Source organism: Rhagoletis pomonella, unplaced genomic scaffold (genome assembly GCF_013731165.1).
Source record: "Rhagoletis pomonella isolate Grant_MI unplaced genomic scaffold, Rhpom_1.0 Rhpom_scaffold_00012, whole genome shotgun sequence".
NCBI classification, from domain to species: domain Eukaryota; kingdom Metazoa; phylum Arthropoda; class Insecta; order Diptera; family Tephritidae; genus Rhagoletis; species Rhagoletis pomonella.
Window position 1 is genome coordinate 17,864,032 of NW_023458566.1, and position 25,794 is coordinate 17,889,825.

At 40.0% G+C, this 25,794-nt stretch overlaps 1 protein-coding gene across 2 annotated transcripts in view; it reads left to right on the top strand.

Moving 5' to 3' along the window:
• The window catches only part of LOC118747989, a 72,291-nt gene that overhangs the window by 41,947 nt on the left and 4,550 nt on the right, over positions 1 to 25,794 (top strand). For both annotated transcript variants that reach the window (XM_036482241.1, XM_036482240.1), the window contains exons 2-6: positions 8,893 to 10,265; positions 10,343 to 11,928; positions 20,200 to 22,180; positions 22,262 to 22,494; positions 22,572 to 22,820. In XM_036482241.1, the coding sequence (XP_036338134.1) occupies positions 8,893 to 10,265; positions 10,343 to 11,928; positions 20,200 to 22,180; positions 22,262 to 22,494; positions 22,572 to 22,820 (5,422 nt within the window). The remainder of the gene's footprint in view (positions 1 to 8,892; positions 10,266 to 10,342; positions 11,929 to 20,199; positions 22,181 to 22,261; positions 22,495 to 22,571; positions 22,821 to 25,794) is intronic.

Genomic DNA, 25,794 nt, shown 5'->3' on the forward strand with positions numbered 1-25,794 from the left:
TTAACGATGTTGGCATAACATTTTAGTTTATTCGTGTCATCGGAAAACGATGAAACGAAATGAGCAATGAGCAAAAAAAACAACTAAGTACTACACATCCAAAAATGAAAAGAGAAAGAATAAGAAATTGTGCTTTTAACAGCGCATACATATTAGCAAAATAATCAAAAAATGCCGCCGCTCTCATGCTTGAACTTTCAGCAAACATTTGCGCCAGGGAGTGTGATAACGAGAGATGCCCCATTCTGTGCTGCCAAAAGCCACAAAGCCATTCTCGTTCAAAAACTTTAAAACAGTGATGGGCAGAGAGAGAGCATAAAGATCTTTTGAATGTGGGAAAAAGCTCACCGGTCGCTCGCCATTACTGAGCTTTGACTGATAACATTTGGTGCTTTGTGATTTTTCTTATTAAGCGATTGGTCGTTTATTTATTGTCTGCGATCAACAAGTTTGCGTGATGTTGTCTAGCAACGACTAGCGGCAAATGATGGTGATGCTTCGAAAGGGGTAGCTGCTTATATTTCCATAAATTTATAGACATAAATAATAGACACCCATACATACATACATACTTAGTATGTATGCACATTATTTAGAATGGGCCCTGGGCTAATTTACGTGATGCTGGTGACCTTGAGAATCTCTTTGGAAAATCACCGTTGAGCTTTTGTGCGGGAGGGGTTAAGAATATATTACTAAAAAATTATTAAAAATATAAGGAAACGACAAGCTTTCCAAATGGAAAATCAATGAGACTTAGGGGCACTTGATGCTGAACTGAGTTAGGATTTGCATAGATACTGCGAAGCCACACACGCTCCAAGCCGATTTGTATCCAACGACTAGATGCATATGCCACTCAAGTATTGTAATTCGATAAAGGAGTTGAAAATCTACTCAGGCAGCCAAGACTTACTTAGAGCTTTGGGTGCATTCACGCTGTGCTCTAAATTAGTCGGGATTGTTGCACCTCTCTACCAGTTGTGTCAGAATATTTTGACAAGGCGGACTCACTGAGCAAAGAGAGGGTGGAAGTATTATTGACAACCTGCGGACTGCTCTCCATCAGATGTGTCTCATGCCAAACAATATTTTTTATAAGAGCCTTGGATCGCACTTACTAGAGCTTGCCACTTAAGTATTATACAGGTTCAGAGTATTTAAATTCCTAAATTATCCTTTTTAATCCCCTGTCCTATTTGGGTCAAATCTGGTATATGCCAAAAATTTTATTGGAATTTAAGGAATCTGAGCGTGCATAATACTTAATGTATTCTTACAGTTTCGAGCGTTTTCATTGGATCCTAGAAAATTATATTGACCTCAAAAGGAAATAACTATGAGAAAAGTAAAGGTTAGACGCGGGTCCGCTTACAATTACCCTAGAGAGGGGAGATTCATAAAGGATCATTACTCTACGAAATGCTGAAATTTGAGTCTTATTCCGATCGCATTGCAGGACTATTTTATTTTATTATTATTTTTTTTTTTGATGTAGTCTAATGTACAACTACGTTTTCTATTCTAATCAAACACGTGCATATTTAGAGCTACATACAAGCATATGTACATACATACATACATAGTTAGAAGAAGCCTTAATAAATAAAAAAAACTAAGTTCCACAATATTGCACTTCTATTAGCGATGCGTATTTAAGAGATAAATTTATTAAAAATATTAATAAAATCGAAAACGAATGAGCAAGGAATGGGCGATCGCGCCCAGCTCACCTTGGAGAGAAATCAAGCATGTCGAGCATGAACACATAAATATACACTAAACAATCTCTGATGCTTGCCCAGTTTGCCATAGAATGAGGAATCGTTGGTCTCGTGAACTCGAAAAACTATCAAAAATCAATGCGAGATTTGGCTCACTTCCAAGATGTAGAGTGTGACCAAGAATAAGTGTCACTGAAACAAGTTGTAAGTTAAGAAACTAACAATACTTAATTGAGGGATTCACAACGGTGTCGTAAGTGTCGTATTGTTGTATGTTGTAAACTTAAAAAGTAAATAAATATTTAGAGAATTTAAAACGACAACCAACTATTTTTTAACACCGCAAAAATTCATCATATGACCTTGATGCTACTTTTCGAGCACCCTTAATATATTTATTTTTAGGCATTTAAAGTTTACGACATACTACAATACGACACTTACGACGCCGTTGTGAATACCCCAAATGATTTCTTTTCTTACACATTTATGGTCCTTTGCAATAATGACAAAACTTAAAATTCAAAAATTAAAAACCATTACCACTGTTAAGTGTCTCATGTCTCTAATCCAGGTCAAATCCTTACTAATGTAGTCTAGGCGTTAGAGGTGCGTTCTACTACTCAGAAGGGTATGGGTTCAAGCCCTGGTCAAAGTAACGTTACAAAAAAATGTATAAAAAAGGTTGTTTCTTAACAGCGGTCGCCCCTCGGCCCCTCGCCACCTCGACACGTCCGAGTGCATTTCCGCTATGAGAAAGCTTCTCATAAAATCCATTTGCTGTTCGGAGCCGGCGGCGTAAAACTGTAGGTCCCTCCAATTGTGTAGGAGAAGCTCGGCCAGACACTTAGCAAAAGTGTAAGCGCCAAAATATTATTATTGAATTATTAGGAATTACTAAAAGTAAGTAGGTAAGTATGTATTAGACAAAAATTGCTGACAAGAGCCACTTTCTTACATACAAAAATAGATTTTGTTCAAAAAAATTCTAAAAAATGAAAGGTAATTTTTAGTGTCTTGAAACTTGCACTTTATTGTACTAAAATTTAATGGGCTACAAAACTCAATACTCGAAAATTTTCTAAAAAAAAAAGTTGGAAATTTGTATGAAAGTTTTTAAAGTTTGATTAATATTTGTTAGCTCGAATTTATGCGGTTTCTGTTATTAAAAAGTAAATTATCGAAAAATTAGAAATTTAATTTTGATTTTGGTAGTTCTGCAAAAATCTTTAGCATTGTTTTGCAATTCGCTGGTACATTGTTTTTGGGAGCCGCCGACGAAATGTGCTATTCATATTTTCATACGTTGACGAGTTCACAGGCGGGCCAAATTGTTCCGCACAACGAGTCGATTCGAAGTCGTTGGCTCAGTTGGGTGTATGTATGAACGTACAAATATGAATGGACAAAAGGCGAATTCGCGGTCTGTGAACATCAACGACGCGCAGCTACCAAAACCGGTAAACCAGTAGCGGGCGATTGGGCGGTTGGGCGGTTGGACTTTTGGGTGGCTAGTTGCATATGTACATATGTATATACACATACATACATACGTGCAAAGGTACATTTTAGAAATATACATAAATGCACTTGTAAATATGTTTGTCGTTTTACATGCATATAACACTGAAATAAGCACGCATTTGCATAGCGGGCCAACGTACGAATCCCCAGTTAAGCGAAGAGCACAAACATCAAAAATAAAAAAATAAAATAAAAATGCCGTTTGACGCTACTTGATAATAAATTTTGCCTTTTTTCGCGATGTATTCTTTCCGTTTGATTTTTCTGTGTGTGTACTACATACATACATATCTACATATATATGTATGTACATAAATACATATATACTCGTACTTTACAACTTACGTGCTGTGTTGCAATTGATTCGACCAACCAAAGCGGTTGGCACTCGCTGACAGCTGACGGACGGCTGGCTAGCTTGTCGGCTTAGTCGAGCGGCGACTTGGTAGTATTCAAAACGCGATTAAACGCTTAACATGTGAAACCGTCAACTCCAGCGGAAGAAAACGACGCGTTGAATTTGATTTAGATTTTTTTTGTTTCTTTTTTAATTTTATTTTTTCTACCTATGCACATACATTATCATTTAATAAGTTTTCAATTAAATTTTCGCATTTGCTTTCGTTTCGATTATGTAAAGCCTCAAAAATACCAAATAGGCGCGAAATTGGAGCTCCTTCGTGTTTCGAGTAGTAGAATAAAAATTGCAAATATTCGCGCAGTGAAAGACAATGGTTTATGTGTTCCTTAGTGTTGCGGGCAACTACGGTGAGTGGCCGCCGAGTCATTCTAATGACCTACTAACACACACACATATACATACATATTGTGATTTGATAAACGCTGAAGCCCTTTTGGGACATTGGAGAATCCTTCTAATATTAGAGTGAAAATCACATAACGGTTCTTAAAAAAAAATTGAATGTTACGTATACGTAGCGTGTGACATATGTATGTACATACGTACGAAGTTTACAAATACACATTCAAGTACTGATGTCTGTGCTATTCCTCTAAGTAGTGCCGAAGTGTGTTTGTTGTTAGTTCAAGGTTTCCTTCCATATGCGACTTTTACTGTTGTGCGAGTACGTCACCGCTGCTCAGCTGCCCTAAAAACGGCATGCGGCGGTAGGTAGGCAAAACTGACGCGTACAGCTAGCTTTGAGTGCGTGCGGGTGGTTGCAGTCGAAGTGAAAGTGTGAGGAACGGTTAACGTTAACGAATGTAGACACAGCTTTGTAGTTGTATGTAGCTTTTGCATCATCTTTGCACATTGAACTTGACTTTGATGAGTCGCCAATTTTGTTGTTGATTTGCGCAAAAATGGAAAAAAAAACTTTGGCGGAACTCGCACCCACCCAATGTAGATTGTAAATTTCCAAAAGGGAAATAAATACTTAAATGGAAATGAGATCAATTCGAGTGAACCATTTGTTTGCGCTAGACTGAGCAGAATGAACCTAAATACCGCTACTCTTTTAATCGATTCTAGATAATAGTTTGAGGTTAGAAACTACGAATTGTTACGCATACGTACTTTACTTGTACATATGTGCTTATGTACATATATGAATATCTACGAGCCTTTATTGCTTAAAATTTATCGTGTTGGCCCATATTTTTGAAATTTTCATTGTTAATTAAAAAAATTGGCATTGCCAAATAACACGAGACCGTCACAAACGTCTGTAAAATGTAAAATGTATACATATGTACATATGTATGTATGCGCATAGGCACATAGTTGTATTTTTGCGTAAAATAAAACTGAAAGGAACACAACAGACCCACATACATGACATTTATGTTTATTTAATATGAAAAAAAAAGATGCGAACTCGCTAATGTGTGAGCTAAATATCTAAAAATAAAGCACGCCTTAAATGAAATATATATGTATATAAAAAAGCGCTTATTTTGCAAACTGAAAAGAATATCCCAAACTGACATCCAACGAGATTAAATGAAACTTTGTACCTATGAATATATATGTATACACGATAGACCAGCGATAAGTAAATATACGTACTAACCGGTTAAGCACCGCGGATTTCAAAATGCTTTAGTTTTACTTTCTTTTGAAGAAAAATTAAAAGTATATTAAGTTTTTTTTTTTTGAAATCGGCTTAGAGACATCATGATGGTGCAATATACATACATTCGAATATTATATACAGTACGGATAGAAAGAAGCAAATCAATTTTATAAATTTTTTCGCAAATTAACCCCATTTTATTGAAAATTAAACCATGCAAATTAAGTCCATGAAAGAGCAGACAAATTTTTACTTAACTTAAAAAGGACAAGCACACCTTAAGGTTAAGTATTTTTTAAAAATAGAATCTTAACATAAACCAACAACAACCACATGATGAAGTCTAAATAGCAACAAAAGTCGTTGCCCTTGATTGTAGTTGGGTTGACCAAATGAAAAAGTGGAAAAAGCAACAACAATTTACATGGCGAACTTAGTTCCGTGGGTAAGACCACCGTGGGTTGACAGCCGAATTTGCGAGTTCAAATTGCAGAAGTCTGATGTGAGGCGATGTGGTGATCTCAGAAGTAGCAGCCATAACTTCTCTACCATTTTTACTGTATAATATAAAACCGGTTTATCCGCGTTGTTTTTTTTTTTTAATTTCAAAATCGGGAACCGGTTTTTTTTTATTTCAATTTTTCGAATAAATCAAAAATCGGTTTTGAAAAAAAAGGCGAACAATCAAACACCCTAGTTACAAGTCAGAAAAAGTCAAAAACGACATTCAAATTTTAAGGCGACCCCTGCACCATCTATCGGCAATTTTTTTTTATGGAGTTATTCCTTTTCATGTAATTAATGTATTGTCATCGGGTTCTAAGCCAACTGTGAAGTTTTAAGTCTCTAGGTCATCGAGAAATTGGTTAAAAATGTATATTCCCTGATAAACATACATACATACATACAGGGAAAGCTAAAGAAAAGCTTGTAAAAAGCATTTTCATATTTTTTTTTTTAGAAAAATATTGAGTGGTTTTTCCGTTTTTTTAACAAATTCTTACAATTTTCTTTATAAACGAAGCTTTCATTATAGTACGTATGAATTAAAGAGGCAAAAGGCGGTATAAATCGGCACTACTGTGTGTTGGTACACTGTGAAAAAAGCCATACCGTGTTTATTTCAAACTAAAACTCCTATTATTTGGCGCCAAGCGAAGTTTTTTTTTACTTTAAATAGATTTACGTTGATGAATCAAGTAACGAGTTTCTACGACTGCAGCATATGCAACTATTTAAATCGCAAAAAAAAATCTAGGCTGGTTTATAGCGAAAATGTTCTATGGAATTGCTTGGTGATTCCGAAAATCGACTTGATTTTTTTTCTATGGATACGTTTTCGAAATATTTGCAATTTACCGTTATTCAGCTTAAAGAAAAGATGTTCTACATAGTCACGTATATCTTACGAACCAATTGAACAATCGTAATACGAAATAGGGTAAATGAAAGCCAATGAATTTCTCCATAAGCCGTATATACATCACTTTTCGATAGGCCTGATAATTTCTGAGAAAGATCTGGCTTCTTCCGATTATTTTTTTTTTTACTTTACTGTTCGTTTCCGTCCCAATAAAACATAAAAAGTGCATAATTCACACATCGTTTTCAAGGAAGATCTTTCGAATTTGCTGAGGTTGCGATTTTATCGGGAGTGTCGGCAAAGGATTTTGGTCCCGTCCCGCCCGCAAAATTTCACAGACCTTCCCGATACCGCCCATCCCGGCCAATTTGAAATCAGGGTCCCGTGGGTCCCGCGGGTCCCGATATCCCGCGCCCATTTCTAGTATCGGGTAATACGAAGCCATACATTTCTCCTTATGGGTTCTGGAAACTCAAATCCGTTGTGGATATTCTATTGCAGGATTAAATTTGAGATAATTCACTTGGCCCCCCCTTGTCTTCCACGCGAATAAACTAAGTGTTTCATATCACGCTTGCTTTAGCTGATCACAATTAAATATTCCGCTTATGATCGTAAAAAAAGTTAAAAATGTAAATAAATAAAATACTTCCTCACGCTCCCCAAGCGTTGGATTTAAACATAGTCCAATTCAAAGGCACGCGCAACATGTATGCCGTCTGTATATTCTGGCTGCGTTAGTTCAAGAACATACATATGTATGTACATACTTACTATAGGCACATATTTACTCGACCAATATTGAGCACAAACAGACCATGTCCAAATTAACTTCTTTCTGTTTACATATGCATACACATACATACATACATACATACATACAAGAGTGTAAATCTGAAAAATCGCATACGAGTTGCACATGAAAATGCCAATTGCGAGAGCAAACAGGCAAATGTATGAAGACACTCATTCACATCCATAGAACAGACACACAAAAACACATACATACAGTGACGCATGCAAACGCAGACGCAAATATAAAACAATTAACAACCCAAGTTCTTTAACACTAAAACAAATTCGACCAACAGAAATTGAAAATATGAACTACATACATACATACATAGTTGTGAGCTAAAGTTAAAGAGAAAATTCGAAATAAACGCTCGAAAACTCAGAAAACCCAAGTGAATAGAGAAAATCCAACCAGAAAACACATTAGTGAAATTGAACAAAAAAAAAACTAACTAACTCAATTCGCTCGCCTAATGTTGAAAAGTGCCACTGGCGGACAGCAGCCAGCAGCCCACGAGCGATCTCCTGCGAATTTCAACTAACTGCCCCCATCAGTGTGCTTAAGGTCACAAGCGCGATCGGGGCGAATATCTGCGGTGAAAGAGCATTGCGCGGTTACTTTTCGAAAGTCAAATTATTTATTGATATATTTTTTGGGACTTTCACAATTTCACAAAACATAAAACGAAACGAATTTAAAACCTAGATTCTTAGAATACGAGTGAAAAGGTATTTTTTTTTTTTGAGTATTTACGCTAAAAATATGGCTAGCACACTTACACAGTGCTCGGAATCATTGAAGTAGATATGTATGTACACTAAAATTTTACGAAAGAAAAACTGTGATGAGATTGGGGAAATTTAGAAATTTTTGACTTTACATACATATGTACATATGTATGTATGTATGTAGTTCGCGGTTTGCTCCGAACAATTAGTTCGTTTAAAATTGTTTTTCGGGTATTTCGTAATTACATTTCAGCGACTGTTTGGTCTGTACAAAGTGTGGTACATAAATTCATAGTTGTTTAGTGTGTGTATATATGTAAACAGGTGCGTTGAAGTGCCAGAAGGATCATTAGCCGTCAAGCATAAGTCCGAATATACATATTTACAAGCACTTGCCGCTACAGTTATTAGACGTCCTTGGGCTACTTACTCGTCTTTTCCCCGCCTTGCTTATTTAGCTGTGGGAATTCTTCCATAATCTCGTCATTCATTCTTATGTAACGCGCGCCCTATTGTATACACTTCTGTCTCTGTCTATATCTGTTCGTGCAATAGTTTTGCTGACGTTTCATGAGTTCTGTGTGCCCCGATCACTTGTTTCTCGTTTCACGCATAAAACGAATTGTTGTGGTCCAATGTATTTGAAATTCCATTCAACTAAAATTAGAGAACCGACCACTGCAGCACAGTCTGTTGATTTTGCATTTTCTCTTACTTATAGTGTCATTACCCGGTGCTGGAACTAGTCCAACCGAGCAGCAGCAAACTATACTTGAAGTGATCAACAACAAACACACACAGCCGCAAGCAACAGAAGAGGGATCGCCAGCAGAGGCCGCATCGCAATCTGCAGCAGTATCGAGCCCTGCAATAACGGTTACAGCCGCTCCAAGTGGTACAGTCAATGCGCCGGTGTATGTAGAGAAGTCGTCAACGGAAGTGGATACCTCGGACACAGCGGGGGCCAACGATGATGATCTAGTCAGCAGCAAACATAGTCTAACTAACAACGAAACTAGTTGTAGCAACGAAAGTGCAACGAGCCAAATACCTAATTCGACCGAAAGGGGCGACACAGAAGCGACGAAAGAAACTATTTCACCACCGCCAACCGTTGCGAGACAATGCAGCAGTAATAGCGGAAGTGCCGATCAGGGTCATGTACTTGATATTGAATCTCATTTAATAGAGACATACGACGAGTATCAAACACCTGACGACAGTGTTGGTATAAACGAATTGCCGCCTCAGCAAGATGAATTGATACGAGGTTCGTCGAAAATTGAGACGGAAGCGAATTTGCGGACGGTAATCGAAGTGGAACCGGCGGGCGCAATATCAAAAAAACCTATTGAGTCTGTGGTGCAGACGAGACAAGCGCAGCGAATTGCTGAAGCCGAATCAAAAAGCGAAACGAAAACTCTGATCGAAACGGCGACCGTGCCAGAACCGGAGGCGGCGGAACGTATAGAACCGTCTGTGGCTAGCGACGCGATTAAAGAGGCCGCCGAGAGGCTAGTGAATGAAATAGAACGTGAGGTGTTGGAGGCACTGCAAAAGTGCGAAGCAAAAAACGAACTTAAAGCTAACGCTGGAGCTAATAAATCCACGGAGGTAAAAACTGAGACCTCCACGGCGGAAATACTTTACCGAAAAGAAAAAGAAGAAAAGACTGAACAAACCACTTCATTACTAGACGAAATAAGCAACTCACTGTCACAAAAGGTCGATGCACAGTTGTCGGAAGTAACGAGCATACTCAAGTCATCGAAACCGAGCCACGCCACCACACAATTGAGGAGCGACAGCAACGGTGAAGCCTTAAAAGTTGACGTCGATCAAACGAAACCAAACGAGCTTAAAATTGTGAACGTGCCTTCACCGAAAACACCGTCGGACGTACAGGACCGTAAGCTGTTTTTGGAGTCTTTGCCGCACATCGATAGCAACGCAGAGGCGCAGAAACTTGCCGACGATTGCAAGCGCGAATACTATCAGTCACTGAAGAAGTACCTTATACAGAGCCACACTGACCGACCACCAGTACCACTGCAGACATATCGGTGGGAGGATCTACGGCGCGCAAAAGATCGGGTAAGTTAGTGGAGATATAAAATACATATGTGCACAGATATATTTAGTTACTTATTTTAATCTTTTGCTTTGGTTAGGGCGGTTATCCTTGGACACACCTGTACAAACGTCCGCTTGGACCAGACGAGGAGCCGGAAATTGTGCTACTCTTGCGAAAGTCACAAGAATTTCGCTTTGTTTCAGAGTCTCCTAAGTCATTGAAGAAGGTTCGCATTGACGAGCAAGTTGTTGTGAAGCAACCCGAGCGGTATATACAAGAGCTTTCCGAAGGCGAAGAAGACTATCTGCAATCGGCGCCCGAAGACGAGGAAACGCACAGCTTGCGCAGCGAAAGCATTTCTTGTGTCTCTGACTCTATACTCGCAACTGGCAGGCCCAGAAAGCCCACTCGGTTGGATAAAATTCGCGGTTATCTCCGACGTCGTAAGGGTGGACGCTCGAACGAAGACGCACAATCACTGCCTTGCGCGTCGACCAGCAGTAGTCGACACCATAGCCAGGAAAATATACCGCAACCTAACCCCCAGATACTTGTTAACGGTAAGAATACAGAACAGAAGCATTGCTACCCCATAATGAAGAAGTTGAAAAGCATGGCGGACCGCCAAAAGAAACGGCTCAATATACGGCGTATTCATTTGGGCAAGGACGAGAAGATTGTGCTAGGGGAAGAAACGAAAATTCTCAAATTAAAGAAGTCTCCAAAAGCAGAACGTGGCGAAATACCTCACTTCATAGAGAAACAAGATTCGGACGATGTACTGGAAATGGAAATAATGGAGCTAGACGAGTCACCAAGTCGAAAGCGCAGGGATGATGGCAGACAAGAAGAAGAAAATTCCTCTCATCATGCGGATCAACCAATGGATACAAATGAGTCGGAGGCAGCTGGCATTGTTGTGCCCGATGAGATAATCGAAATTCCCGATTCGTTAAAAGATGGCAGAGCCACGCCAACTATCAGCACTGCATCCACCGCAAACGAGCCAGATGTAACAGCAGACGTAAGTGAGAGCATATCTACTCCGCCGACTGAGGTTGTGGCGACTTCTGCCCCAGCGCCAAGGAAAGCCCCACGTCTGCGACGAGAACACGTCTATGAAGAAATAGAGTCGGAGGTGCAGGCGGAAGCTTTGGCTCAGCCTGCGGCTGGAGACGCTAATATACTGCCGCTAGGGGCTGTTGAGGCACTTAAACAATCATTGGCCAAGCAAGACAGCTCAACATTAAGGCATATTGAAGAAGGAGCAAAGTCTCTGCCACTTGATCGAATGGGCAGCAGTGAGGAGGAGCAAATTGCAGGCGCCGCCGCTGCTGGAACGTCAGCCATTGATAAGCCAGCCATGAGTTTGCTCGCGCCGCTCTCATCCATCGACTCTGCCTCATCGGACGAGGATCGGAATCGCACTCAACTATCCCCAGTAATGGAAGAAAGTGATGCGGCTAGTGGGGATACTAATCTTCGCATCGTCGAAGATCACGAGCCATTAGATCTAAAGCCAGCTATTAAGAAGGAGCCATCACCAGCTCCGTCCGACAAAAAGGTAACCTTCTCGCATGTTGAGGACGAAGCAGAGCCCCATCGAGAGGACATCGAATTGCCAACGGAAGTGCAAGAGGCCACGCAGGAGGCCGCTCAGCGAAAGAAATGGACGAAGATGAGGTGAGTCCACTGTGTCGAATTCAATGGACTGCATGTGAAAATTTTCAGCTTTCTATATCGAATCTATGAGTTCATAAATATTTACACACTTACATATGTATGTGCATTGCTTTCAGACACAATAATTCGCTAATACATTTCATGAAACTATTACTAACTTCACGCAACTGCAGGCAGGCAAACAAGAAAAATGCAAAAATGCAATGTCTGATCAAATAATCTTAACCAACACCCACTAATTCATATATGTAAATATAAATCGACATGCACACACATACGAAAATCACCACACAAAAAATAGCATCGCGCATCTACTGTTACACACATATGTAGTATGTTCATATTTACATATGTATCTACTCAAACAACACGAAAATACCAGAGGTGAGTCGTAATTTTACTTTTTCTATGAAGGTAATTCTGTGTCAAATCGAACAATGGTTGGACTCGACCTCTTTCGATCTGGATGAAATTAGGTCAGAAGTTTTCTTTTAACCTATAATGACGTTTCACTAACAGAAAGAAATTAAAAAAAAAAAAACGTTGCAAAAGTTATGCAGAATTCGAAATTTCACTAGTTTTCCAGTTTTTCAAGTTAATTTTTTTAATATCTCAACAACTATTATAGCTGCAAAAACACCTTGGACTCGTTTTGAAGAGGATACTTGGGGCTACAAATATATATTTATTAAAAAATAAATTAAAAATAAATAAAAAAATTGCAAAATTGCTAAATTTTCAAAATTGAATTAATCAAAAAATAATATTTTTTTGGGATATTTATTTCTTGCATTATACATCTGCATGTTCTTAAAAGATTCTAAAATTTTCACGGAGGTGTTTTTTTGTTTTTTAAAAGATATGAATTTTTGAGTTTTGGAAAAAATAAACTTTTTTCTTTCGCAATCTATTATCTAATAAAATTTTATCAAATTAATACTAAATTTTAGTATTTTGAGCAACAAGTATTACGTGTAAGACGAGCAAACGACAACAAAGCACAGTATACCCTCGGTAATAGCGAAAAATTTAAATCAGTGGTTGTTGCGATAACCGAGGTTGTCGCCATTTATCGAGAGTGGTACTGTACACTAGTAAAGTTGCCTTTTTATTAAATGGATTTTCATATCCATTCTCAAAATACATATATTATGTTAGCTAGGTCGTTTTTCCTCCTTTTTCTGGCGTTGATGCCACATCTCTTCGTTTTAATCTGGAAATGTTAAAATGATTTTAAAATTGAATGGGAATCAAATATTAATACTCAAAATCTTAACTTTTACCTGGTTTTCTGAAAGCCTGGTTTACACTAATCGCCGGCTAAAAATCGTTATCGTTACACCCTGTTATACCGTTACCGACACGCTGTTATATGCATGGAGTCAAAGAGGTCGATAACGATGTTAATCGGAGATAAGTGTCAACCAGGCTTTGAGCAAATAGCCCTTAGGGTTCTGTTACACTAATCCAGCATTACACATCTATGTTCGTGTCAACCCCGTTAGATTCCACGACCCTAAAATTGTTGCAAAGTGTAATATTTTATTAATAGCTTGCGAAAAAAAAAAATATTTTTTGTTTTTACCAAAACTTAAAAATTCATATCTTTTAAGAACATGCAGAGGTACCATGCAAAAAAAAATTAGCTAAAAACAAATATTAGTTTTTGATTTACTCAATTTTAAAAATTTTGCAATTTTGCAATTTTTTCATATTTTTTTTATATATTTTTTAATATGTACATATATTTTTGTAGCCCAAAGTATCCTCTCTAAGACGATTCCAAGATGTTTTTTTGAAGCTTTTGAAGAAGTTTTTGAGATATTTAAAAAATTAACTTGAAAAACAGTGAAATTTTTAATTTTGCAAACATTTTTTTTTTTTTTTTTTCTGTTGGCTGAACTTCATTAGAGGTTGAAAAAAAACTTCTGATCAAATTTCATCCAAATCGAAAGGGGTCGAGTCCAGCCACTGGTCGATTTGACACAGAATTACCCATGAAAGCATTAAATTATTTGTACAGATGTTCGTTGGCGTTCGAGTGTATCAATGAATTATTTCAATTGTGCCCAACTCAGTAAGAATTAAATACAGGTATTTTTAAAGGGCATTCTAGATTGCTAAATATTTTCGGAAAGCATATTGATTAACATTGACGTACGTATAAGTATGTAACTCTCAACTGGGTATTCAGAGCCCTTAGATGTTTCAGAAAGTTGTCTAAAATTTAATGCCTTAATTGGGCTATGGGTATGCCTTTGCGACACCATTGTCTAGGATAGAAGCTACCGCAAGACCCCACGGTTACAAAAATCACGCTCTTAATATCCAACGCAGATTCAGACTTCTTCGTGGAAGTCGATTTCTCTTTTTATTGATTGGCGCCATAGCCGTTTGAGCGATTTTCCCTAGTTCAATATAGCACCGCCAGTCGGCGAGTAAAGCTAAGTCCTTGTCTTCGTCGGTTACCAACGGGTGCCGCATCGAATACTCTCATTCGAGCCTTTCCTCCATTCATACGAGGGCCTATCCAGAGGAGCCGATGTATTTTAATTCACTGAACTAAATATGTATCCTCATTTCTTCGCATCCGGTATTCGCTGTCGCAAAAGAGACTATTTCTGCCATTCAGCAGAAATCAGCATTACCTCCAGATCTGAGCGTACTCTGGACATCTTTACCAGATTACCGTTCTATTTTTATAGGAGATCGCCGTATGATCAGCATCTCCTAGTAGGAGCATTTACTCTCACGAGAGCATCAAAAATCCAAGCATAGGCAACTAAGACACTAAGATATCAGACATCACAAGAGCATGCTGCCAAAGCCTAGTAAGACCGGACCGTCATCAAAGCAGGGCGGTTTCATCAACGACTTCAAAATTTGCCATAGCCCAAAGCTCCACAGCACTTGATTGCTACATCCCGTACATGGGCTGCTATAGTTACATTGACCATATTTATAGCAATCCCTAATACGGGACAAGAAATAATTTAGCCACAAAGCTAGAAGATTTTAAAGCCTCTTTCAATGATCCTATATTTATTACCCCAGGAACAGCATTTTTATTTGGCTTATGTTTTTCGATCTTTTGTGAAAGTAGCGCATAAATATTCAGTTGTAACATCACACATTTGTAGGATATTTTCTCATAACTTTATACTGTGGGCTCGGGATTTTTACCCCGCAAAATTTGTTACCAACATTCCTAGCCACGAAAACCTGGTGAAAATATCCGACAACTTTTGAACTACGAGTAATATTCAACGGATTATTTTCAGAATTTGATTTCGGCCAAGCGCAATGCAGTGTATAGCATCCGGAATGAGCAGAATTACAAATCGTACCTTTGAATAATTACACTTCCCTTCCAACTTTGGAAACTTATTTACTTTTAGTACATTATTCTCATGGTAGCCTTCTTATTTGGAGTTTCTTATGTTGAACATACATTCAGGAAAAATTTGTTTGGTGTAGTCTCGCCTAATGAATATCTTCTCTTTTCACAAAATTTTAATATTGTCTCCACACCACGGCACATTGCTGAATATAAATTCATAGTTAAACCTTTGTTGGTGGTTAAGTTCACAAGAGTTTAACTAAGCACTGTGAATTCGGCCCTTAGAAATTTGAACCATAATCATTAACGTCTAATTTCGACTCCTACTCACAAATACCCAGTTTTTCTACGCAAAATTATAACTTCAGAAACCACCTACACATGTGATCCTCGATTCGAATCACAAGCATCCAGCATTAAAAAATAAAATCTGGTCCAGAGGCATTTCATTTTTATGAGCTAACAGCAGGCGCCGAAATACCGAATACGGGACACTGAAGAAATACAGAACACTTGGCGTCCCGTATGAAATAAATAAATTGCCAGGACAACTGACGAAAAAAAGAGGACTGTCCCGTATAACACAGGACGGATGGTCACCGTAGATATTGTTGAACAACTGTAACCAGATGTTTAGAAGCGTCACTTTACCTCGGCTTCTTTGCGCCGCCTACTTAATTTATTCGAATCAACTTCCTTTCCGGCATGGATTTACACTTTATCATAGCGAAGATATACTTTTTTTCATACATAGGCAGTTAGTTATTACATCACAAAAGCAAATTGTTGCTTTTCAGAAGTTGTTTACATAGACAAGCGATCCATCCATTCAGGCGGCTGTCAAGTGCGTCTCTTTCGCAGCGTGAAGTGCTCGTCCGACGTCCGTCATTCTGGCAGTCGTAGTCGAGCCAAAACAGCAAATATTTTAGCAAATGCTAAACACAATTATTAACATCATTTTATTTATATATAAATCGCAGATACATATAATTTTCTTTTTGTATATTTGGCTTTGGCCGCTCGATGTCGCTGAACGGATCAGCAAAATAACTTACAATATGCTGCTCTTTTGGCTAAATTTAAATATGAAGACAATTACGGGCTTTCGGGTGACACAAAGACATAGCTAGCCGTGTCGTCGTCAAGTGTTCGTCTCTTTGTCCATTCGCTTGCATGTTCGGCGAAAGCATGAAAAGCTCTCAGTCCTGGCTGAAATTCGCAACGATGCAGACATTCGGTTGGCTTTGGACGCGCGAATAGCGTCGTCAGTTGCGGCTGTGACAAAAAATAGATCTATTTTAAAATTCCTTAAAATACTAGCATATATACGATGTGCCAGCAAATACGAACAAGCAAATTGTTGGCTGCAAGTGTCTAATACTTTGTAGTGCTAGTTCGTGCAGCCTTATTCAAGATTTCTAACTAATTGTGTATTGTGTATAGGCCGTAATACGTAACTGTTTCCTACTTAACTCTTGTAGTAACGGTAATAATTGGTAATCGCTGGTGTTTTGAGAAACGTCGTTATACCGTATGGCAAAGTCTCCCAGTCACTCCACGAAGCTATAAGAAGCAAACCACCCCGAACGAGAATAAACTTCCTTCTTTTAATCTTTTAATATAATATAAAATAAAGCAATTTCACGACACATTCGAAACAAAAATAAGAAAAAATATTTGCTATGCTTAGCTGCGCGCACTACCTTTGTTTGTGTGTTTAAAAATAGCGGTAGCCAAAAAAGAAACGTAAACGTAAACATACACACGAACCAACATCAACATATATACAGCGATCCTTGAGCGCGATTGTCGCTTATGAAAGTGGCCATCATTTACAAAGTAAATTGGTCTGCACCTGCCGCCTTACTTCGACCTGCTGACTAGCTGACTGTATTGCCCCGTTTCAGCTGTTTACAACAAAGATTTTGTGAGTATGAACCCCCGACGATCGGCCTCAGTCGGCGCATTGCCGCGCGAGAAGAAGCATTTCGTGTCGCGCACCGAAAGCAGTAGTGGAGCTTCGCTCGACGTTCGCTGCGCTTGCCAATACTTTCAATGCGACTCGCTGCTCCCCGAACGCATAAACCCCGCTGGTGATTCACGTCCGACCTCGGCTATGGGATTCCACAGCGACTTGGGCAGTGATCATCATGAGCATCTGCATTCTCCAAACCACTTTCAGGGCATCCATCTGGACTCCATGGCGCAGATGGACCAGCTCTCAACTCGCAGCTACCAGATTGGCGGACACCCGCCACACATGGACATTGACCGCATCTCGATGCGCAGCATAGGCGGTCAGCGTATCCTTGACGATAGTACACCGCAAGTAGATGTGTCCTTTGTTGAAAAATATCCCGAATTGGAAGAGGTAGCGCGTTCTCATGGATTGGTGGTGCGTAGTATCTCTGATGCAAAAGAAAATGAAATGGGCCCACCAGCATCATTTATGGCAGGTCAACGTAGACGGCAAATGTCGCTGAGCCGCATGTCTAGCGGAGGTATGCGCGACCCGGACGCTTGGTCAACGCGCAGTGTCACCTCTTTGCGACGCATCTCTCGCTCGCCATCCAAGTCTGACCTTTTTGTGGCTGATATTAATATACCGACCAAGCGTCCTGAGAGATACGAAATGCGCTCAGCTAGTACCAGTCGTCGCACTTCCAACGTTGACTTATCACATTTTGCCTCACATCGGGGAACGCCTGCCTTAGCGCTGTCCATGGCTGATAGTTCACCAGTGATTCCGCTCGGTTCTCCACCACCGCTTCGGGATCAAGGTCAACAGTTGGCGGCTCCCAAAGTGAATCTCATAGCACCCACGCCAACCACTGATGCAGCGGATATGCGTCCCGACTTTGAGCGCGCAACAGCGTCTAGACAAAGGTCGCCCTCACCAGTCGCTACGGATTACCGTGTTGCTAAACCACCTGTATCCACAGACTATATGCGTCCAGAGGAAAATAAGGAAAACGTACGTTACGTAGATTTTGGAGAGCTGATGCCTCAGAACCGGCCGATCGATGTGTCGCAGTTTTCTTCCTATTCGGATGAGAAGATACAAGAGGTGTCGCCGCAGTTGACAACTAAGACTGCAGGTGGGTGGAGACCTTTTGCGCGGGCTACTTCACCTAAACCCACTGTAGCCGCGCCATCCACTATAACCAAAAAAGATCCTCTACTGCAGGAAGTTGCTGAGTTAGAGAACATAGCAGCCAACAGAAATATTGAAGATGTGAATGACAATATTCGGTTGCGAACAACTCCACCTCCTTTACCTTCCGGCGATATAACACATCCTTCCACATTGCATCCCGTAGAAGAGACAAACATTCAAATAATCAGTAAAGTACCGGCCGTGGATGTCGATCAGCTGGTGCAGAGTGAGACGCGAAAGGCAATCGAGGCAAGGTTGCGTTCCAAATCGCCTTCTCCAATTCGTCCACAATCGCCTCATGCAATGGACACGTTGCAATTGCCCGGGACAGTTGTTAGCGGCAGCTTGTCCCTTGGTGTGTTGGGAAAACAGCAGGCGCTTAAGCGACAACGCTCGCCAGAACGAAATATGTCGCCGGATCGTAGCAAAAAGGCAGTACCTAGTGTGCAGAAAATGGACGCGCAGACCATTGAAATGCACTTCAGCGACATGAGTAACGAAATACCGTTGCAAGACGTCCCACCGGAAGTGAAGTCCTCGTATACCTCACGCTTTAAATCAATGTTCGCATCCAATAAAAGTGCAACGCCACCAGGTGAGCCCACTTCAACACCCGATCGTCGACGGTCCCCATCGCCGGCGCGTGGAAGATCTCCTACACCCCAGCGTGAGAAATCTCCTTCGCCAATACCAACTAAGCTGATGGGAATGTTTTCAAAGTCTAAGCCCACACCCATGTCGATAAGCACTGGCACCTCGGCCGTCGTAACGAAGGCATCGGAAAAGGAGCCAATGTCGGTGAAGGTGAGGGAGACGTTTTCTCTAAAAGTCGATGAAATGGATCAATACAACGCGCGTCCATCCAAACCGCCACCGAGCTCCGTTCAGCCAACCCCACCCATCACAGCATACAGCAGTCGCGAAGACTTTTCCACGATAGAGCAATCCTCCATAAGCATAGCCGATGCATTTGCCCCCGTTGTTGTACCTGCACTAAGCAGAGAGCAGTTTATGGCCGGAAATAGAAGATTTTATTCAAGCGAAATGGATTCACAATCACGTCGCAGTGAATCCGAGTTTAATAGAGCCAGTAAGGAACCATCAGTTGGGAGCGGAAGTGTTAGCCATTTCCATATTCCAAAAGGCACTCTGATTTCAGTGCCGATAAATATTGGTTCTAGTAGTGTTAGTGGAGATTTAAGCCAACGAACGTCATCTGTTGGAGCTTCACAATACACTGTGTCACGTCCTCCGTCTGCGGATGGGCGGATTGGTATGTCGAAATTGGTACGTAAACCTTCCTTCAACGATGGTCGAACACAGTCGCAAGACCGCGCTCGAAAATTGCACGGCTCACATGAAGATTTGTACAGTGGCCGAATGACTAAGACGGTTAGTTTCAATTTCGACGAACGCAAATCGCGTTTGTCAGACTTCGAAAGTTCCAATCTGTCGAATCAGCATAAAGAAAACAGAGAATTTCTCGAACGGACGTACTTTGCTCGGTAAGAATGAAACCCAATGTCGTCTGGGAACTTTTTTACCGACAGTTTTGTAATCCTGCTTGTCTCTCCAGATGCACTATCATATAAACTGAGGAATGACTCACAATTCACGAACAGCACAACAAGTTATCTATTTTATTAAACACATCTCATTTTAACGCTAGCTTCCCACCAAACTCATTTGTACTAGCTTTACCAACTTATTTAGGTTTATTCTTTTTTTTTGTTTAACAATCGTAGTTTTAACTTTAACTTGTTTTATTTTTTAGTGATCATGAGTACGAACCGATCGCATCGCCGTCAGATAGTGGGAATGCCTCTGCGCCGTCGGAGCAATTAAATCTGTCACGGAATATTGCAATGCTACACGAGGAAATCAGAGACGCAGAAGATCTTCAACAAGATTTGGAAGAACGTTATTTGAGCTCTGAAGCCACAACACCTCGTACAGAGTCGCGTACGGATTATGAAATACACACTAGTCAAGTGGATTCAAGTGCCTTGGAAGAGCTGCCGCTGAAGCCAGAAAACCGTAAAAAGGGTTTCATGGCCAGCGCGCAGGATCGTACTCGCAAAATGCAGGCCGGCATAAAGACCCAGGCTGGAAGAATTAAAACAAAGTTGCGCACGCCTGCAAAGAAACCAGCCTCGTCAAGTCCCAAAGCTAAGGAACGCAAGCGCTTCAAAGCACCCGAGTTCTCGAAAATTAAAATGCCGGAAATAAAACGTCCCGATATGTCGAAACTTAAAGACTTCAAACGTCCCGAATTCACGAAGTTCAACAAACCAGACATGTCGAAATTTAAACTACCCGACAAATTTTCGACCCTTAAGCTTAGAAGAAGTAAGTCTTTTAAGGAAAACGAAGGCCAAGATGAAGAGATGGAGGCAGACGCTGGGAATGCTGCGCAGCCGCAGCCGCAGAAACGAATGTTCGATTTCAATTTCGGCACATATCCAAGAGCGTTCCGCAAGAAGAAGCCTGTAGAGTCGCAAGCATCACTGGGAACTGAAACTGCCACCGAAGGGGTCAGCGTCATTCCGAGCACTGAAACACAACCATCGCTGGAATCCTCCAGCTCGCCGCAAGGTGATCGAGGTCCGGGGCCTGTGCGCTCGCGTTGGGCAGACAAATTTTCAGATGTTAGCTATAATGACAGCGAGGGCTCCCGCTACCGTCGGTACGGTAGTGAGCAAGAAAGCTTCGACCGAGAATCATCACTGGAACGGCGAATGAAGGACGATTTGGAGGAAACTGAGAGCGAACAGCAGGAGTTGGGAATAATGGGCGGAGTTGCTGATACAAAGCAGTTCGCTGAATTTGATGAGGAAAACCGCGCAATTCATGAAATATCCAAGATGCGTGCCGGCGAATTCAGAAGGCGCCCCATAGTCCATCAAGATTCCGATTTGCGGTCTGAAGACAGTAAAGAAGTAGAGGGGTGGACAGAGAAGGAAATTGAAAAGAATAAACTGCTTCGCAAAGCTGAGTTGGAGGCAGAAGCGAGCTATCTGAAATATCCGCTTGAAGACGGATTGCCACAGGAAACCCAGTCAACTTCTAGCTCCGGCAAAAAGGTCGTAATGGAGGAAATCGACGACGACGAATTTTTCCTACGCAAGCGAGGCGTCTCCGAAGATAACATCGAACTGCGGCAGTACATAAGTAATGCGATACGTGAGGGCTACGACAGACCAATAAACACCTTAGATCATGTAGGACAACACAGTGAGCGAATGGAGTATAGGGATTACGATATTCCACCACCGAAACCGAAGCGCCTGCACAAAAGTTACGGACCACAGGACATATCTCAAGATCTCGAGTCCCAACGCAGCGAATACGGCGACGAATTGTCACTGTCTCAAAACGGCAGTGATTTCTATAGTGCACCCAAGCGACCATTGCGAAAGGGACGCAGTCGCAGCAAATACTCAATGGACAGCCAAGACTTTCCCGTTGCCGAGAACTTACGTCATGAACCTTATTTCGATGATGACGAGGAGTATCTGCGTCCTCCACGCAACAGCTACAAAGACAATGAGGAGGCAGAAATGAACGACTTGAACATAGTCGGCAAACAAGTCTTCCCAGGGGAACCGAAGGGTGTCAACGAAGGAGCGCCGGCACCACTAGCTCCACGGCGCCGAAAGCGTGATACACGTGACAACTCGATGGACAAGGATTCGTACATAAATGGTTTCGGTGGTCGATCGGTTTCTAATAGCCGTTTACAGCCAACCGAAGATGTAAGTACACCCATATCGACAAAGTATTTTAACAGTTCCTCTGGTATCTCATTTGTTTGTTCAACCAATTTATGTACATAGGTAATAGTTTATCGCACTGAGCACGAATATCCTATTTCCCTTACTTCGCCTGAAAAACTCGCATCAACGTTGGAGGATCGAAAATCCAGACCAATTTCTAGGTATGACGAAGACGATCGGACTTCCCGGGGAGCCGAGTCATTGGGATTTGATGAACAAGGCGAATCCCAAGCAGACCAACGGTCGAGCGATGGAAAGGACAAGTACATTATCGATATGATGGAGAATGATGGGTGAGTAGCATAGAGGGACGTAGCGGCTCCCATGATTTTTAAGTTTACCATTGCTTTCGTGAATATTTTTTCGATAGCTACGCAATCGTACGGAAGGAACACTTGCCAAAGCCAACGCCACCAGCTCGCAGGAAGAAGTTCTCAAGGTCACCCGGGGAGCGCTTCACCACCATACCCAGTGCTGGAGCTGGCAAGAGCGGCACACCGCCGCCACCCGAGCGGCCGCCCCCACCACGCGCATACACGCCGTCCACAATGGAGGAGGAACCAGTGCCGCCACGTCGAAGATCAACTGCTAGTGTAGATATAGCGGCAGCGTCCCAAATGTAAGAACGAAAAAGAAAAACAAACCGCTGCAGCTTTTATTTACTTAGTTGTGGCGCACATTTGAATGCATTTTTTTTGCTATTTTTTGTTTTGTTTTAGTTTTCTAACTTAAAGTTGAGTTTTATAAAATGTTTCATCTGCTGTAGTGGCTAATTTTAGATCACTGAGTGCACCTCATTCTTCTTTTATGCTTAATTAACTAAATATCCACTTGTTTTGTTTTGTTGTTTTGTTATTGTTGACACAAATTTATTTTTATTTATTTAAGCCATTTATTATGTAAAATATGTATGTATGGATATGTATACATACGAGTATATACAGCATGTACGAACATGTATGTACCTATTCGCATGCATGCGTCGGAAGTTGAAAAGCGCCACGGGACATAACCCAGTAGATAATTTCAGGAGCTCGCGTAAATTCCAAATGTATACGCCCTTCTACATAGAAGGCATGCAGAAGAGCACTCTTTGCAGCCCTTTTTGGGTATGGATTTTAGAATGGCTGCACTTAAGAAGGCCTACGTAAATTATCTTCTGGCAATTTATTAATCGTATATGTATGTATCCATGCTTGTTTGTTTCTATGTATGTAATTATGTACTAACTGCTACATCGAAACACAAATCAAATAATTTACAGTATAGAGAAAGATAGCAACTGCTAGTAAAAATTAGATCTTCATTAAATTGCTTAGATCAGTCAAAACTCTAAAATTTTTCACCCATTTGAGCCGAGAACCATTTGTTAATTTCTGAGTACATTTACTACAAGCAGTTTTTTTTTATTATACATATGTATGTAGGTTAGGGCGGGTTGATTTGTATGGATGAAAAAAAAAATAATAATTAAGAATCGTTTAGCCAAAACGTAATCTACATTAAATTCTAAGAAAATTCTCTGAAGAAACCATGGGTCTAAAATCAAACCCTAATCTACGCTAAAATTATTTTCTTTTTTTGAAATATATTATGTTTTATTATATTATATTATAGTTTATGCAATACAGGTTTTGTTTTGAGACTAATCAAAATATTCAATTATCAAAAAAGCTGTTGAACCCCAATTTGCATCTCCTCTGATTTGCGTTCTATATAAAAAAATAGTTATAACACGTTTCACCTAAACTGCGTTTTGCATAAAACAAAGAATAATTAAAAAAAAAATAGTTTTTTTTTATCTATGTTCCTTATAAAAATATTAAATATAAAATTATATACAAACTTTTTTAGTTGGGTAAATATTTTTTTTAATGAAAAAAAATTTGAGTGTAGAAAAAACATAAAGTGCAAAAGAACTACCTTACTAAACAATTTTATTCAGAAAATTCGATTTCTTTTTGGAAAAATCTTTGTTTTCTAACATTTATTTTTTTTTTGGCAAAGGCGGCCATATAAATTTTGAAGTCGAGAGGCGCGGATTAGGATTTTATTTTAGATACATGGTTTCTTCGGATAATTTTATGTAGTTTACGTTTTTGCTATACGATTTAAAAAAAAAAAATATCAACCCGCCCTAATGTAGGTATGTATCTTTGCCAAAGCAGTAGCGGGAGCAAGCTTTAATACTTGTATCACTGAGGCTTGAGTAGCTTTTCACTGAATATTGAGTCTCTACTGCAAGTACTTAAAAAAAAATATATGACCTTAGCCGCTTAGGAGAAGATCTGCTGATATCCCCTGCTATTTATCGCCTGCGATTGAGCTAAGCGATCTTCACAAGCGCTTAATCGCCGGAGATCTATAGCAGCAGATGAAAAATTGCCAATGGAGACAGTAAGTAAGGAAAGAAAGCTATGGCTATTTAGATTACAGGATATTCACCAAATAATAGTGCAGCTATCGAAATTTCTTTTCGGCAAGTTTTTATCTATCACGTGACTTGCTATTCTTATTCGTATTCGCGAATAATAGATTTTAGTAAATATTGTCATAAATCTCCCTACGTATGTATGTATGTACATTAGGGCGGGTAAGATTTTTATGACTATGGGCGTTTAGCACGTGTAATTCGAAGCAAATTTGCCGAAGAAACCATTGGTCTAAAATCAATTTGGAGTTTGCCAAATTGCGAAAATAGGTTTCGAGGAAAATAAGAAAATTTGCACTGTTGCGCCGTCTGGTGGAAGTGCAGAAATGGATTCTCCATACAAAAAACAAAACCTTAAAACATGTATTTATGCAAATGTTAAGCACTTCTTTACGATACTATAGCAAAATGCTTAGAAACCTATTTTCGCAATTTGGCAAACTCCAAATTGATTTTAGACACAAGGTTTCTTTGGCAAATTTGCTTAGAATTACACGCAGAATCCTTCTGTGCTAAACGCGCATAGTCAAAAAAAAACTCCCATGCAAATTAACCCGTCCTAATGTACATACATACATACATATCGTCACCTTAAAATAGAAAGGCCCTATCTCGCATCATCGCTAAAATGCAAACAAGCTGTAACTAACTACAATTTTGTATTGCGTAAAACGATAAGGGGACTTATAATTCGATGAAATCATAAAGTGAATTTTGGATTTTTAGTTAGTTACGCCTTTTTATATTTCAGGGACGATATGAGATAGGGCCTTTCTATATTAAGATAACGATATACTTGTATGTATGAACACGCGTTCTTTTAGGTAGGTAAATTTATTTATTTTTTCAAATTCATGAGCTCTGCTCGCAGCTGCGTTTTTTTACCGTTCTTCGGCTCACTGAAGAGCTGCCGATGCGTAAACTGATCGTCAGTAATTTGTATGTACGACCTTAATGCACATTTTTGTTTTAATTCAAAATATTTACATAGTACATACATATATGCATTAGGGTGCCTCAAAAAAAAAGTTTCAGGTATTCCACAGGAATTGTAAAGTTTATTACATTGAGAAAATATCGTCAAAATATTTCTGAAAAATATTAAGATTTACATACGTGAGCTGGACTAATTTTAAAATACCTCCAAAAATCTCATTATTTT